The sequence below is a fragment of the Protopterus annectens genome, chromosome 16.part0, assembly GCF_019279795.1.
Source record: "Protopterus annectens isolate FY-2018-M chromosome 16.part0, PAN1.0, whole genome shotgun sequence".
NCBI classification, from domain to species: domain Eukaryota; kingdom Metazoa; phylum Chordata; order Ceratodontiformes; family Protopteridae; genus Protopterus; species Protopterus annectens.
In genome coordinates this window covers 646,199,273-646,217,164 of record NC_056750.1, presented here as the reverse complement: position 1 = coordinate 646,217,164, position 17,892 = coordinate 646,199,273, and the positions used below count along the sequence as shown (strand labels likewise).

General features: G+C 36.9%; 1 protein-coding gene across 1 annotated transcript in view; it reads left to right on the top strand.

Annotated features, from left to right (window-relative positions):
• LOC122791022 (endonuclease domain-containing 1 protein-like) overlaps positions 1–14,822 on the top strand; it is a 75,209-nt gene extending 60,387 nt beyond the window's left edge. Inside the window, exon 2 of the mRNA XM_044058786.1 lies at positions 12,388–14,822. Within this exon, the coding sequence (XP_043914721.1) occupies positions 12,388–13,038 (651 nt within the window). The 3' untranslated portion in view covers positions 13,039–14,822. The remainder of the gene's footprint in view (positions 1–12,387) is intronic.
• The last annotated feature ends 3,070 nt before the right edge of the window (positions 14,823–17,892 follow it).

Below are 17,892 nucleotides of genomic sequence, written 5' to 3'. Positions count from 1 at the left end.
CTTTAAAAAAGATTCCGGGGGACGTGGGTGACCGAGAAATGGGGGTTGCCTTTTGGGGTACTATCTATGACAAGAGTGCCGTATCAAGGTAATAAGTACTGTAGGAGCAAGTGCTACGTTTAACAGATAGAGAATAGTCTACTTGGAGTCAAGTAGAGATGATCTTTTAATTATAGGATACGCTGATTAGATCAGTAGTATAGTTCGAGGAAGGTAGTTTTAAGGTAAAATTTGAAGAGTGGACTTTAGGTAGCCTGAATAGTTTAAACCTGTAACCGGCGCTGCCCTAGTGTGCAACGGTAGCAACTCCGCTAAATCGGGCTAAATCGCGCTAAAAGCGTCTTTATAGCAGGGGCTGGAAAAGACAGGAAATTACCCAAAATGGCCAATAAACTACAAGTTACTGCCTTAAACCACTCCTCTGAGGACAAATGAAGGAGTTATGGAAATGACCCCTAGTGGCCAATAAAACTACAGTTTCAAGTCAGTAACCACCTCCACGGGGGCAGGGAAGCTGCTCAATGTTAGTCACTGCCACTGATGAACACAGAGACCCTCCTTCAGCCCAAGCAAAAATGGCCTCACAGAAACTTTCAAACAGTTCAGGAACAGCAAGCCTGTAACTGAACTTTTTTAACTCTCAGAAAAGTGGGAAAAAGCAAGATTTTTTTTTTGTTTTTGTTTTTTACAGAGATAGCAGAGGTTCACAAGTAATATCAAGTTATAACAGTGCAGTAAATGACCCCACACAAGAGTGCTAGGTCAAGGACAGAAAATATGCAAGTTTTAAGAAAAAACGATTTAAAATTAAGTGCAAACAGGAAATTCAGCAAACAGCTTTTGGTTGTGCTCTAAATACAGCTACTAATACAGAAATCAAGTTTAACAAGCCAGAAAATGCTCAAGCTAGGCAGCTATGCAGAAAAACTTAGCAAATAAACAGAGAAAAATACTTAAAATCTCAAAAGTGGCTCCTTCTTCTCTCAGCGTTTTTCCTCTTGGAGGGTGCTTCACCAACAGCCAACAAGCCTGAAAAGACGCTCAAACCACGAGGCAACTAGGTTTTAAGAGAGGAAGATGAAGGAGTTATGGAAATGACCCCTAGTGGCCAATAAAACTACAGTTTCAAGTCAGTAACCACCTCCACGGGGGGCAGGGAAGCTGCTCAATGTTAGTCACTGCCACTGATGAACACAGAGACCCTCCTTCAGCCCAAGCAAAAATGGCCTCACAGAAACTTTCAAACAGTTCAGGAACAGCAAGCCTGTAACTGAACTTTTTTAACTCTCAGAAAAGTGGGAAAAAAGTTCATAGATGACCCTATATACCTTAATGTTAAGTTTGAGAGAATTACCAGTTTCAAATCCCTTCTATAATGATGAAGTCTGCTTATTTTAATGGTGGTCAGAGGCTTTTTATCTTTTTATTGCAGAGTTTGTTGGTGTGGTAGCTCCACCACAAAGGTTTACTTTTAAACTAGCCTTTATTGTTACACCAGTTTGTTGTGGATACCTTAATGCATCTAATTAAGATGTAGTAAAATTCAGAACAGTAATAAGACCAATAAATAGTAAATAACTGGCTTTGGAGTAATCATTGAATGTATAGCTGTTGATAGGGGCCACAAAGCAGGTCTTCACAGAGATAATCAGAGCAAGATATTGAGAGTTGACTACCATGGGGTTAACAAATGGGGTGGTACAATTGGACAAATGTTTGTAAGAATAACATCTAGATGATTAACACCTATGGTGAGTAACAGGCCAGTCTGATAAAGAAGTCATCCTTTAGATCCAAGGTGGCCAGAATGACCTGTTGTAGTAGAAAAGGTAGAAGGACCTACAATGTCAACATTTTGAACATTTGGATTCTGAGAACTTTGTTCATACTTGATGGATCTAACACAGGTCTCCAAGTTCCTTCTTTTCTTGGATCTAGAGTCTTTAGTGAAACCCTATGATTTCTTCTCCTTTTGTTACTGTCTGTTGCCCCTATGCAAGCAGATCATTCGGCAAGGGTGGAACCAAAGTTATCTATTTCTTGCGAATATGGGGAATTCCTGAGAGCTTGGGTCTGCTTAGAAACTGTAGCCTGTATTCTTGACTTATAATTGCATGGACCCAGCAATCTTTGGTGATCTTTTCCCATTCTTTTACAAAGCAATCAAGGCAGCCCTCAATACTTATGGAGATGGAGGAGGCAAAAGGATATGGAAGAGAGTTGGGAGTTGACAGAGAATTTTTGGGAAGAGGAGAGATGCACTTTACTGCATCATAGCTGCTCCATCTGGGTTCCATGGCTCTGACAACCCAGAATCGTATATTTCTACTTCTCCAATTGCTATTTATTCCTGAAGCTGACTTCTCTACCCTTTCAGGATTTCTTTTTTCTTGCTTGGGATAAAGAACTCAATATTTTTAGGTGATTTCTGCTGTACTTTAGAACATGGGAATGAAAGTATTATTTAATAAATTGGAAAGTGTTTTCCCATTTCTCCTTTAGTCTTTTAAACACTTTTTCTACAAGGGGTAAAAAAAAGGTCTTTGCCCATGTTTTAACATGGTCTGGTACAGACTGTGTCTTTACCAGGCATTTCTCCTGATAAAAGACCACATAGCTGCTGTCCAGCATGATGTATCTGCATTAACTGCATAACTGCCACATTCCATGCAGTGCTTGGCCACTTGGGCACTGAAATTGCAAAGTTCAAGCAGCTCCCCTTTATAGTCTTTATATTTAATCCCCTCTGCCTAGACTTGAAGGGGAATTAATGGTATTTCAGCATGTAAGTCTGTAAGTGCTCTAAAGTCCAGGTTTGTAGAGATGTAGCTTTTCTTCCCAAAACAGTAAAGATTCTTCTTCCCCTTGTCACTGGGAAGAGGATTCCCAGAAGAAGCCTTAGTAGTTTCATTGCTTGAGTCCAGACACACCACAGCTAGGTGATCCTCACAAAGGTATTTATGCTTGTCATGAACAATGTAAAACCAGTCAGGTTTCCAAGGAGTACAGTGTAGGGAATCTGGATCCAATGATGCATTAAAAAATGCATCGTCCAGTACGTCTAAGACTACAGGGATTTCAAGAGGTTTTAGTTTAGGCAGGCCTATGATGCCCCTTGTACCCTATGTAGGCAAGGGAGAATTCTTTAATCTCCCTTTCAATATTTTATTTGTACAGTTAATAGTGTCTCTAAATTAGATATCTTTGTACTGGTCTTATAAACCAGGGGTCATGCTTTCAAACCTCATCAGGGCATGTGGCTTCCACAATTCTAACACATGGAATGGTAGAAATTGTTGTCTGGAAAATGGAGCACAGGGCTAAGGCTGTGAGCTAAAGTTACAGTGGTAAGGGGTTTGATTTCCTCTGCCTCATTTGCCTACTGTGTGACCTTCAGCAAGTCACTTAGTGCTTGGGATTAACTAGGAATTTGGGCTAGGCTCCTCATTGGTCTCCTGGACTGCAAGCCTAGTAACTATCTAGGAACTTTGGTGGAGAAGCAGAAGGCAAGGTGCCCTCAGTGTTTGATTTAAAATAAGGAAGGGGTGACATCTGGCTAACTAAGACAGTTTATTCACCTCATATATGGGATATCCAAATCATCCTGAGGACGGGTTCTCTCCTCTTCTTAGAAGGGACCTCCATTCACTGAAAGCAATAGAGTGACCAGCTACTAGAATTTCAAATAAATCCATAAAATCCTGAGCTAGATGCAATGAAGCCTGAGAAGAGGCCTGTGAGCTGTTTAGGTTTAGACCTTAGTTTAACTGGTGTTGCCACCTTGAAGTCTCAGGCCATGAGCAAACACCCAGTACATTGACTAGTTCTCTGCTAGCTTTCACACAAACAAAAGATATGGTGATACACATGTTTATTAGAATTCACTCATCAGAACCTGAAGCCTTAATGAGGCCTTCATATCAACAATCAACTATCAACCCTTTTTCTGTTGTATTATTAAACTCAGTGGCTCTTGAACTGGCTGCTTCTTTTGTACATTTAACTTTGCAAGCACTTCCTAGGCTCATCTTGTCTGTTCATATGAGTGAGCACTAGACATTCAAACTAGGAATGACGTACTCTTGACTGGTAAAACTTCAGTTGCTCTCTTTCACTTCTTCCCATCATTTAGTGTACATCACAATATGTAGAGTTTTAATCCATTTTCTTCTATGCTACTTTTGAAATCACAAATATAAACTTACCAATCACTGTCAGCCTGTATAAAACATCCCACCATTTAGTGCATGCTGCAATATGTAAAGTTTTAATTCATTTTCTTCCATCCTACTTTTGAAATCACAAATATGTGGGAAAGCTTGCTAATCACTGGCAGCCTACAAAAATCATTTCAGGAATCAGCCTGGGATCAGTGCTTCTGTTCTGCTACTGGTGAGACAAGGAGCAAACGTATTTTCTAAACTTCCTGGAGACCACCAATCAATGGAAAATAAAAAAAAAAAAACTGCTTATGTGCCAATTTAGGATTTGTGTTACTGTTTTACTCCTGATTAGAGAAGGACCATGGAGGCACTGATTCCTGGCTGTCTCTGAGAAGTGAGTATGGGGCTTAGCTCTTTTACACTGAGCAGCTGTGTGTGCTAACCAGGAGGGAGCAGCAGTAAGACTATAAACCCGCAGAATATTTGGGACAAGACTGCTGATCCCCTAAGAGCCTGTGTCTGGTTCCTTAAAATCCAGCTTGGGATTAGTGCCACTATTTGTCTTCTGGTGAGAGAAGGAGCAGAGAGACATTGAGTCCTAGCTGAGTGTAGCTGTTGGGACACTATCACTAGAAGCAGTCAGGTAGTTGTCACTAGGTGAATCATCACTATTTATCATTCTTGGCTAAACTAGTAAGTGGCTAAATTAGTCAGTTTTTGCTGAAATTAGTTTATTTGTTCCTTTTCGTGGCGGAAGACTGTTACCAGGCACTATGTGCTACTAATGATAAATTCATGTGTATTGTTATTGGTTAGTGTGCTCTACTGATCTTTTTGTTTATTTTCTGTTATAAATTAGGAGATTTACTGCAATCCCACCCATCCCACAGTAGCGTGGCACACTACACTGTATAGATGTACACATTTAAAGCCTCAATTTTCTCTTTACAACCTATACCTACAATTCCTATTGTACTTTAAATTGTCAGCAATTGTGCAAAGAGGCTCAGGTTTGCACTAGGTGGCACATTCATCTTCATGTGCAGACATAATATGCATTTTAGATGAAGGGTTGCACTGTATAGTTCTGACATCATCGAGCTGAAATGATTATGTATTTATTCATTAACTTGATATCAAGAAGATAAGTGAGGTGCACAGTCATGTTATACAAATAGCTGTAATTTCTGATGACGTGTGTGTGTGTGTGTGTGTGTGTGTGTGTGTGTGTGTGTGTGTGTGTGTGCGTGCGTGTGTAAAAGACATCCCTGATTTACCTCATATTTGTGATTTGCTCCCCATAAAATTTGTAACTTTCTGGTAAAATGTTGCAGATTGCAGTCACTAAATAATGACAAACATGTCAAGTTCAGACTTATCCTCTAGAAAATGTGTGTTAAAGCAAAACCTGTTATACTAGCAACTTTAGGTATATAAGATCAATATTTAAAATCTATTCCAAATTTTGCATCTTTGTCTCTAAATCTTGAGGCCATGAGATTGGAAGGACATGTATAGGTACAAAGTGTTGCACTGTATGGTTCTCCTGCAGTGGGTAAAAATACATTTCTAGGTCGTTATTTATATTATCCATTTATTTGATCACAATCAAACATCTGAGGTATTTGCAGTGTTGCATGAGGCTGTAATTGAAATTGTGTGCGTGTGTGTGTGTGTGTGTGTGTGTGTGTGTGTGTGAGTGAGTGTGTGTGAATACTTGGCTACTGCATCGCAGAGTAATGGTGTAAAGGAAGGAATTGCTTATAGTAAACAGGAGCATCTTGATATGACCCATATTCCTTGGGTATGACTGTATGCAAATACAAGGGTTAAAAACTACCATGGGAATGTAAGGCTAGTAGCCTTTTAACATCCTCAGAGATCAATAGCCTAGTAAGTGCTTATGAACCTTGATTTTCTTGTTATGTTAACTGTTGACAGTGTGTTTATCTGTTTGTGAATAAACTGAACAACATGAAGTCTACAAGTTTAATTTTAACTATGAATACATTTTTAACTTATTTATTTGCAGACACAGTGATGTAAAATGCACTGTGTTGGGTTTCACCAGTTTGTCTGGCATTTAGTGCCAATCAGTAAGGGTATGAGATGGTAATTTGCTGCTTTCTGTAATGCAGAGTTTGATTTGGTTTGCTGGTCTTTTTTAATTTCTTCAAATCTTTTGGGGTTCTAATACCATGATAGGAATGGACCCCATTCCTAGTCAAAGTACGATTAAAATTCATGAAATTAGTATTGTTTCAGTCTTTGATGTTAGCCAGAAGTGCTCTTTGCAGCAACTGCAATATGCCCATAATGACTTCTCCTGCAATTCAGAGTAACATGTATTGGTAACATATGTAAGTATGACTGTAAATTAATTTTTTAAGACCTGTTGTTCCTACTAGTATCAGAACTACAAAGCCTTTTATTTTATGACTTTCTGTTTATGCCATGTGACTCTTACCTTATAATCTCATCAGCCAGTGTTCTGGGTTGCTCCTGAAAAGGGACAGTTGCATCAAATGGGACGTCCCAAGCTGCTAGCAAATGTGTTATTCAATGTCTTTTGAATTCTTACAACCCTCACTAATTAATGCTTCACTATTTGCTAATTTGAATATGAATTACAGCATATCTCTTATAGTCTAATGGTTGCCAGATGCATTTTTAATAAATGTGACCTTCAAGGAAAAAGAAGTTTACTGATGAAGCCTGCTTTCAGTGAGAGACTTTTCTGTTTTGTTTAGCAAATGGCTCAGTGTGTTTGCAGTAAAATATGTAATAAAAGTTTTCAATTATACTCAAATTTCTGTGATAACTATAAAAGTAAATATGTTTGAACAGTATTTTATGAGCCGTGCCATTCCATGAGATAGTGTCCCAACCCATCAGCTCTTTAAGCGAAGAGCAAAGAGCAAAAGAAAAAAAAATGTTCTGCCTTTCTGTAATCAATATGCTATAGCCAGGCAGATCCCTGCCCCCACAGATCTTCAACTGAAGAACAAAAAAGCCTCTTAAGAGATAACTGGAAGTCTGTGAAGAAAGAAAGGGGCAATATGTGATGAAAAGTTATAAGGGAGGTTTGGGGTTACCACCTGTCCCTCTCTGAGAAAAACAGTTCCTCTTTGGGTAGTTGTGTCCTGAAAAAAGAAGGAAAAAAAACAAAAACTAAAAAATGTCAGATGCCCTGACATTTTAGGACAAAAATATTTTCTAAGTTGTCTTTAATAGTTAAAACAATTATTTTGTAGCAGTAATTCTTAAATATTATGTAAAACTGTATAAAAACTCAAGTTTTACAGAATAAGCTTTTATTTTGTCAATAACTGAACTTCAGTGATTTTCACTTGTGGTTATGATTTGCTCTGCAAAATCCCACATTTCGATATAAAATGTAACTCTTTGGACATCTGATAAGGGGGCAATCCTATGGAGGCTGCACATTTTTCATGCTCTCTTTGGCCTGTTATTTTCACACGACTATTACGGGCAACCCCACTGATTCATTTGTCCAGTATTTCTTGGCATCCAAAGACAAAGGGCTTGGGAGGCAACAGCTGGGGACTGAGATGAGTCACAAGATTTTACCAAGTTTCATATTTCAAAATGACCCTGTTTCTTTTTATTATGGCCTGTTTGGTTCTGCTTACAGCACCTCCCAAAGATGCCAAAGTGACTATATAAATATAACTGACAAAGATACATTTTAATTAATGTATTTATTTCAAGTTTGTTAGCCAATGTACAGTACTGATTCATACAGATAGAAATGAAAGGGAAAAAAATTGAGCCAGAAAAACAAAAAAAAAACTTGGGGGATAGAGAGACAAGGGGGAAGTGTTTAGCTGTTTCCCGTTTAGGTTCAGGAGATCTGGGCAGTACTGCAGAAGTTTAGATACATGGCTACTGGCAAGCCAGGCCACCTAAAGGAGCATCATGTAGACACAGGACCTCAGTGGGCCACACATCCATCTTATACCTTATAGTGTGCCTGAACAAGTTAAGCAGACCCTGAGAAAAGAGCTACAGGAGATGCTGCATCTCAATGCAGTCCAAGAACCCAAATGTTTACTTCTATTTTAATTGTTTTATGAAAAAAAAAAAAAATATATATATATATATATATGTTTATCAACTGCAAAAATACTGACACAATAATACCCAGTGTTCAAACATGAACAGTCAAAAATACTTAAACACGAAATACTGACAGTCAAAAATACCTAAACACAAAATACTGACAAAACTGAAGTTACACCAGGGAAGGGTATATGCTCCTTCCCCACTGTTGTGCAACCTCACAGTTGGTATATATAACTAACAGTAGCATATATTTCTTGATACCTAATCTGAAAATTGTTTTGGATTCAGGAAGCTGGCATGGAGGGAGGGTTGGGATGGTAAGGAGCGGGGGGGGGGGGGGCAGCTGAGAGGTCCAATAAAATATTTATTATTTATTTATTTGACATTTGTTAAACAGGTTAGTCCAACTGAGCCAGGGGCCCATTTGCAATGGAGACCTAAGGAGAAAAGCTCCAGAGGATTTACAAACATAAACAAAGATAATTTGCAATCATATAAAAAGATAGCAACATATACAATGTATTCAAAAGTACAATTATATAACATGAGGTATAATTGCAACAATTTGCAACACTGCAATATAAATTAGAGAAATAAAGAAATGCAATAAATGTGAATATAGTATCAGTAGTTAAGTAAAGATGCATAGTGGAAATAGCTAGAAAAGCTGTTAGAATACAGGAAGAAGAAAGTAAAGCTATATGACTGAGAAAAGAGGAGAAAGTAGGAGGTAGTATATCAAAGAGAAGTGGCAGATGAGTAGGAAAGTAAAGCTATATGATTGAGAGAAGAGGAGAAAGCAGGATGTAGTATATCAAAGAGAAGTGACAGTTGAGTAGGAAAGTAAAGCTATATGACTGGGAGAGGAGGAGAAAGGAGGAGGTGATATATCAAGGAGAATAGTCCACATTAGGCTCTGCAATTTGCTAAGACTGGCCGCTTTGAGTTATTTTGCCTAGTTAGCAGTTGTCTTTACTTTGATGCAATCCAAACTTGTAAAACATAAACAGGGTGAACCAGGAATCCAGGACGCCAGTGAACTTTTCAAATACACTCCATCTTTAATTAACAAAAAGTTTTAGCGCTTTCATCTCTGAATGAGTTACTTCATCAGAAACAATACATCTTGTTAAAACAATACCATTTATAGTATTGTAGTTAGGTGACATCACAAAAACAATTTAACATTTAAAGAAGTAAGTAACATAAAAACCTAACCTGAAAATTACCTTCTAATACAAACAATAAAATGTAAAAACATTGGCTTATGGATCCTGTGCATAATCAAATATATCAATTCATGTAGTATTAAAAAATATTTTATAATGTATTATAAACATCTTGTGTACAGAAGTGGAAAAAAGTTTAAAAATGTATTGTGTAAAAAAATATATGTATATGCACAAAATACAAAGAAAAAATACACATTTATATATATATATTTCTAAAAATACTGCAAAATACTTTAAAATTTCTTTTTGTGTAAATAAATAAATAGTGCCTTGGGTGTTGGACTAAAATGAAATACATCTTAAAAATAATAAGTTGTTTTAATATAAATACTTTATAAATTATTTGATCTTTCTATTAAGAACATGTTGTTCACAAGACAGAGGGGTTAAATAAAAAATCACTATCTAATAAACGTACCTGTGTTGAGGTATCTGATTTCTCTTCTGCGGATAGTAGTTTCTGTTGTATTCTCCCTCCTTGGTGTAATACTGTGCCAGTCTTTCTGAGCGTCTGAGGGTGGGAAAATCCTCATCTTCGTGGTGTAATATTCCCCCATCCTCATTGTGCCACCCCGTACCATTTCCAGTATTGGTGGGAGAATTAGTAAGACTATGCCCATGTTGAGACGCACCCTTCTCTTGATTATAATTAAAATTATATGAGGACCTCCTGTTTCTAAACCTATGGTTCTGACCACTTTTATATTATGAGGAGTAGAGTGCACTTCATGAAGGGTAATTGTAACACCAGAGGTGTGATTTATCTTGCTATATGCAATACATGTAAACATTTTTATGTGGGGAAGACAGAACATCTTTTGAAAAATAGAATATATGAACATCTTTATGAAATAAGGAGTTGTAAAAATACAAATGCACTGTACAAACATAGTGCAATTTGTGATGAATTTGATAAATTTGTGTTCGGTATATTAGACATGATTAAAATAGACATTAGAGGAGGGGACTGGAAAAATTTATTGAAAAAGAAAGCCAGTGGCAGTTTAGACTGGCTTCCATGTACCCCCCGGCGCTTAATGAAACTGTTTCTTTGGCACCTTTCTTAATAGAAAGATCAAATAATTTATAAACAACTAAAGCCCAAACAAGCATGCCTCCCAACAATTTCTTGTCTACTACCCTGTTTGCTGAAATAAATACTTGTGATATGTTGATATATTCTGATGTAATGATTAAGATTTATTGTCATAAAGCTATTTTGATTCTGTATACTGTTATAGGAGATGAGATATAATACACTGTCAAGTAGAAGCAGGAAACAATCAAAGGATGCTTTCCTTCATTTTTTTTATCTTTTTCCTAAACATGAATAGACATTCAGTATGGATCTCCTTTCCGGATTATTTATTTATTTATATTTGTTTACCAGGGTAATGCACTAATCATTACTGACCAGAAATGTAAGCAATCGCAGAATAGTTTGGACTAATTACATTGAATAAAATGTGTGTATATATATATATATATATATATATATATATATATATATATATATATATGGTTCCACTTGAAACCATCAAATGTTCAGAACAACAAAGTTCTAATCATCGAGACCAGAACATCGATGTTCAGAACATCGAAGGTTCAAAGTGAACCACAAAAAAACAAACAGTCAAAAACTATTTTATGCAGGGAGGCTTTGCCCCCCTGTGCCCCCCACCCCCCTACTTTAATATTCCAACTCCAAGATCGCACTACAGTGGGGTAAGGGAAATCTCCCATTTACCGCTATATGCGGTAGTGCTAAACGGCAGATTTCCCGTACCCTACCTGCAATGCCAACACTCAGATGGCACACACACACACACGCACACAACATGCAGGGCACCTTGCTGCCCTGCATATACACCCAAAACTTACCAGTTTTACTTACCTGGCACTTACACTTTCAACCTACGATGTTCTGAACGTCAATGTTCTGGTCTTGATGATTAGAACTTCAATGTTCTGAACATTCGATGGTTTCAAGTGTAACTATATATATATATATATATATATATATATATATATATATATATATATATATATATGTGTGTATATTATGTGTGTGTGTATTCCAGTGGACAAGCAGAGTATATGTACAATATATACATTATTTTCTAAAGTATCAATCGAACGGGCAACGTCTAACTGTGAGGCGACAACACTACCGCAGCACCACCACTGTACAATATATACATTATTTTCTAAAGTGGATCAGTCTTCGGGCTCTCATCATGTCTGTACTGCACAAGCATCTGCTTCTGCACAAGCATCTCTCCTTTCCCTCAGGGTGGGCAAGCTGATATAATCCCCTCCCTCACACTCTCTCCTAGTCTTCCCTGCCTGGCTGTTTCAGTGTCCAAGCCTTTTATCAAATCTGGGTCATAGTCTCTCTAAAATACAGAGCTGGGTCTGCTTTCATGGAGGACTGCTGTCCTTTTTCTTACTTTAAGACTCTTAATTATTTTTTTTGGGGGGGTGGCAGATCATGGGATCACTGGATCATACAGAGAATACAAACAGTAATATAGAAAGGGTGGTGGAACTCTGATGATGCCCTTAGGTTAAGGGAGAAAGTGCTAAGTTAGTTGTGTTTTTTACGTTGTTTTACAATAAAGACGCCAGTTTGTGCTGAACAGCTTGTGTATGTTGCTGCTATTTCCAACTGGGATGACAGTGTATGCAGATTCCTGCTTGGTTATCTTTCAAGGATTTCTGAAGTAGCCTTCTTTAGGAGGTTGTGCATGCAAAAATCTGTAATGATATTGAATAAGACATGAGTTGTGTTTCAGAAAAGCCTACGGATGGGAAGTGAAAAAGGATCTGTGATATGTAAAGATACAAACAGTTCTTTGACAGACTATCATTATTATGTTTAAAACATATTGTTTCCTTATTTGCAGCTGTCGAATAGAAATCATGAAAAAAATATGATTCGTATCAGCAAAAAAGACATGCAAAATATTGGAATGAACCAAGCAGTAGATGCTGATTATACGCATAGTAATTACACAAGGGGCCACCTAAATCCTAATTGCCATCATAATGCTGACTCTTGCAACTCAACCTTTACCTTCACAAACATCGCACCTCAGGCGGGATTATTTAATGGGGGTACCTGGAAAAAATATGAAGACAATTTAATGGATATCATCCGCACCAGTTGTGCTAATCTGTTTGTAGTGACAGGTGTGATTCCATCCAAAGATCATTTTATGAAAAGCCGGGTCAACATCCCCTCTCATTTCTGGAGTGCATACTACTGTCAGAATTCATCAATGAAACGTTGTCCTGAAGCTTTTATTGGAAGCAACACTAATGACACCAATGAAGTGATAAATGTAACTCTTAACGAGCTACAGGCTCAACTAAAGGAACATTTTGAAGGAAGAGAAATCCGTATCTTTCCAGGTTTGAATAATGCTATTTCTCGCTGCAGAATTTTACGTGATAAATTCACGAGAGCATGCAGAAGAGTCTACGACACAGCCTCCAGAGTCTACAGAATGGTATGTAATGGAATAGAAGCTGTCAGAAGATGGAGAGGGAAATGATGGTTTACATGCTATATTTTAATTTCCTCATTTGTTAGCTGCATCTTGGAGGACTAATACAAATACTTCTTGCATCATTTTTTTATTTAAAAGGCATTTATTCTACGTAGCACATATTATACAAAGCATTATTCATTGTAATTATTATTATTATTATTTGCAATTTTAAATAGCAAGCAGACCTAGGTAAATGAGATTAATTCCCATGAGATATGCTGTCTCCACATTTCTTCCGTTTGAGAGTTAAATCAAACCTTTATTAAAAAAAATGGTTATTTTCATAAATATACCAGCCATACAACTTTTATACTTGGTAAAATAGTAAAAATATTAATCCCTTTACCACTAACCATATACACTTAAAGAGAACTGAATTTTACAGTTATTGTCTAAAAGGTGTACCAACTCTATATCTAGATCCAAAGTGTCTGCAGTCAGTCAAAATCCAGCATGCAATAGTGAAATATTAAGAGGAAATGATTCTGAGCTACACATTTCCTGAAACACATGTCTATTATGGCAGAAAGTATTCATTTTCTGAAAAAAAATATTAGATGTTTGTCTTTCCCTAGGCTTCAGGACAACTCCCTTCTTTAAAGGTAGAAATATCAAAACTTAGTGATGTATTATTGTAGGCAGCAACATTAAGGATTAGTTAACTCCTAAGGACATATCATGTGACCACCAATTATTCTTTGGCTCTGCATGGGGAATGTCATGAGTATCTGTGCAACATGTGTATGTAGGATGAAATTCATCATGCCAGTTAACACGTACCCATCGTGTGTATGACAAACTAAAATGTCTGCAGAGACAAATTCTATTTACTTAAATTTATTTATTTTAAGAATGCAGAAAAAACAGAAGAAATAACTGAGTAATGTGGTATTAGAGAAAGAAAAAACATAAATGGAGTACAATGCTTAAGCCAGTAACATTTTAGGAAATGAACTCAGCAACTATAAATGCAACATAATCCTAAAAGTTCATAGCTTTGATCTAGGCAGGTATCGGGCATTAGCACCTTCCCCCCATTTTTATACACAAGGTTTGGTGCCACATAAACCATGATCATCATTGTTTTGACATGTGAACTGATTTGCAGACATTATTTAGAATACAAAAGTATTCTTTGAAAACTAGAAATCATCCCATACAAATATTGATGGAGATGATGCTGATCTTTAATATTCCAGAATATCTGGATTATCTTTACCTAGTTATAATAGTACGAAAAGAACCATATCATACAAAGCAAGCCTGTTATCATAGTTAGAGGTTTCTGGCATTACCTTGGGCTTGAAAGCTTCTGTGCTTTATGATGTATTTACATAATTGCTTACAATGTATAATTTGCCATACACGTCTACTTCCTAAAAGAAAATTAAATGGGATTATTTTACCCTTTCTGCCCTTAAGAGTTTATGTTCTTCTGCTTTACCAGTTAGGAATTTCCATGTAACATCCACAGCTTTATGATACAGTTAGGACTGTCACAGGCTCATACAGCAGCACATAGTATTGTCAGACCCCAACCTTACTCAGTAAGGGTGTTACTGGTTGCAGTTCAGTAAATTAACATCCAGCCACATTATATATTAACATAATAGGAAAATGGACACTTTAAATACACTTACAAATTCAGTAAAGCCTTTACTCTTGAAAATAACAGGTCTTTCTGAAACACAGCATCATAAAGTGAAATGCAGCAGCTGATGACTAAATATAAACCTCCTAGTCAGTGGGTCTATATTAGATCACCGAAAGCTTAAAAAAGCGAACATTGATTGATCAAACTTATGTAAGCGAAAGCTTACAATCTCAAACTGTCAGAACAGCGATTTTTTTCCTAGGAAAAAAAATCGCTGTTCCAAAACACATACACACAACACAAGCACACCAAACAAACAGCAATCCACACACACATACACCTAAAATCTGACACCTAACCCTACACTAAACTATACACACACCACTAACTATCCACTTACCTTAACCCAAACCCTAACCCAACGGCCCATCATTATCGCACACTCACCTCACCCGCTCCCTAACCCTAACTCACCTAACCCGCCCTAACCCTCACGTCTACACAATCGCACATTTACCTGAACCTGACCCGTAACTTTCCACCACAGCACTGAAAATACCGAAGCAACAGAAACGGACAACCAAATTCTTTCCCTAGGCAAAAATTCGAGTTTCTGTTGCTTCGATATTTTAAGCTTTCACTTACATAAGTTCGATCAATCACCATTCACTTTTTTAAGCATTCTGTGATCTAATATAGACTCTAGTCAGTACAGCACTTTGTGTCAAGAAAACATTGTTCCAGAAAAATGAAACAAAGAGGATAATTAGTAAATAAACTTAGTGATATCTGTATAAATACAGTTGTATTAAACTGGTACTTGTGCACTGTTGTGACAATAACATAAGAAATACTAAACCACTATTTGTATTAAAATCATGATGGAAGCAGTATCAGAAAATTATGCTGGCATAAGGAATTCTTTTGGAGTGGACTTCTGTGTTGATATGGATGAAATCATCCAGAAATAAACCCAGCTCAGACAGACTGGTGATCAGAAGAATAGCAGTTTAAAACATTATAAATTAATCTCCTGCTTAGCATGGCTCAGAACAACTAACAACATGCACAGTAGTCCCAATAGAATCTCATAAGATAATCATGCTTTACTGTGGTTAAGACTGCATACTGTATGGTTGGGAAAAATGAGAGTAAATACCAGAAGTTCCCCTAAAAAGTGCCGTGATGAAGGAGTAAGGAATACTGTAGTATTGACGTTGGCATGGGAAGCATAATGGTGTCACTGTAATAACCATTTCATTAACTCAGAGCTTTAGTTCTCCATGATTAGTAACAGTTTTCATTGTGTGTTTTAGTCAGACCATCTAATTATTATTCTGTTGTCTATTATTATATAATGGACATTCAAGACAAGTAAAGAAATTTGAACTATGCCAGCACATTGCACAGTTCTCAGGGCAGAGCTGATAACTGCTAAAATATTTTTTCTCACTATTATTTTACTGGACATAGGAATACATGGCTCAGCAGATAGCTTCTCTACCAATGATACCAGAACGTCAGATGTACCATTTATTCTATGCACAAGTGAGGCATTTGTTTATTATTATAATAGAATTGCAAAGCTGCATCAGGAATCAGTTGTGTTGCACTCATGAGGTACCATTCTTCTGCCAAATTGGGCCGTACCTGCATAATGTGGGGATGGTTTTTGGGCTATACCGGCATAATATGGAGATGGTTCAGGTGGCACCTGGATAGGTATACATGAGAACTTGTACACACATAAAGAAACAAACAGATCTGAAGAACAGAGTGCATTAAATATTTCCATACTGAAACACCTTACAGTAGAAATTAATTTTAGATTAAGAGAAAACATAATATATAATTTCATTTGTTTCCCTTTCATACAGCCTTTAAAGACAATACAATATCCCCATGTTGCCTATTTTTTGAAAACTATTGTTTTTAAATTTGCCACACATATAGGCATCTTTTCCTCCATCTAGACAATTTAATCAGAGCAGATGTTTTGTGTCATATATATTCTTCCTTATCCCCAAGAGTTGTGCAACTTTCTCCAAAATGTAATCATAGGTCACTGGTTCTGACCTTTCCAATCCCAGCTCATTTTATAATGGGATGGGGAGGACCAGGGATTTTTAAACTAAAGGGTGACAATGGTAGTGGTCAAGAAGAGATTAAAAATGTATGCAAAGGATTTGACCAGTAAACAGGCAACAATGAGAGAGCAGGAGGGTTGAATGCTGCATTGCTTAGAGTTAGCTTTCTTAACTAGGTTTTCAAAAAGTTCATGTACTCTTCCTGGGTCACTACTTTAAAACAAAATTGGGATGAAGCTTTGCAAACAGGGAAGGGCTGGGTTGGTCTTTGCATGGTAGATGTGACAGGGTTACTGTTAGGTGATGCTGTGGGGAAGGTGGAATACTAATATGACATTTTTTTCTTTTGAATCATGTAAACAGGAGTGGTAATGATTTACTGGACTTCTTCAAAATATGGTGAATCTTTTAATACTCTCCAGAAATATTTAGGTTGTGATACAATTATAGTTAGCTTTGTTTTTCAGTGATACGTTTTCTTTTTTGATTTTATCTTGCATTTTGTCCTGCAGATAAGGAATTCTTTATGGTGAATGAAGTTGTTCATTCTCATCTCTCAAGAAGAGATTTTAAGTTCAGACTAATTCAGGGCTTATAATAAAATAATTACAAGTACTTTAAATTACTAACACAACACAATGAGATAAACAGTCTTCACAAATATCAAAATAAGTAATACAGATATTACTATGTATACATCATTTTCCTTTACCTATATTAGTCAAGTAAAATACATTTGTTTTACAAAGAAAGTATTAGAATAAAGTTGTCAAATAGATATACATATATTAGGCCATGTATAATGTATAATGTACAATATATAAATCTGAGTCATAGGACCATGACTGCAGGAGTCTCCCATTTAACATTATCATAGGACAAGGCAATGCTTCAATAGTGGTTGAAGGAAAAGCATTTCAAATGAAAATTGAGGAGAGTGTACAGAAAATACTCTGAAATTCACAAAGAAGCAAGAAGCTAGTCAGTAGAATGTCATGCTAATTTCACTGCATAGCCGCGGTGGTGCAGTGGTTACCATTGTTGCCGGTTGTTCTCTGGTTCGGTTCTTGGCTGGAGCGCCTTCTTTGTGGAGTCTGCATGTCCTCCCCATGGTCGAGTGACATTTAAAGACATACAGGTAGGTGCGTGCTTGAATGGGTGTGCCTTCTTTGAAGG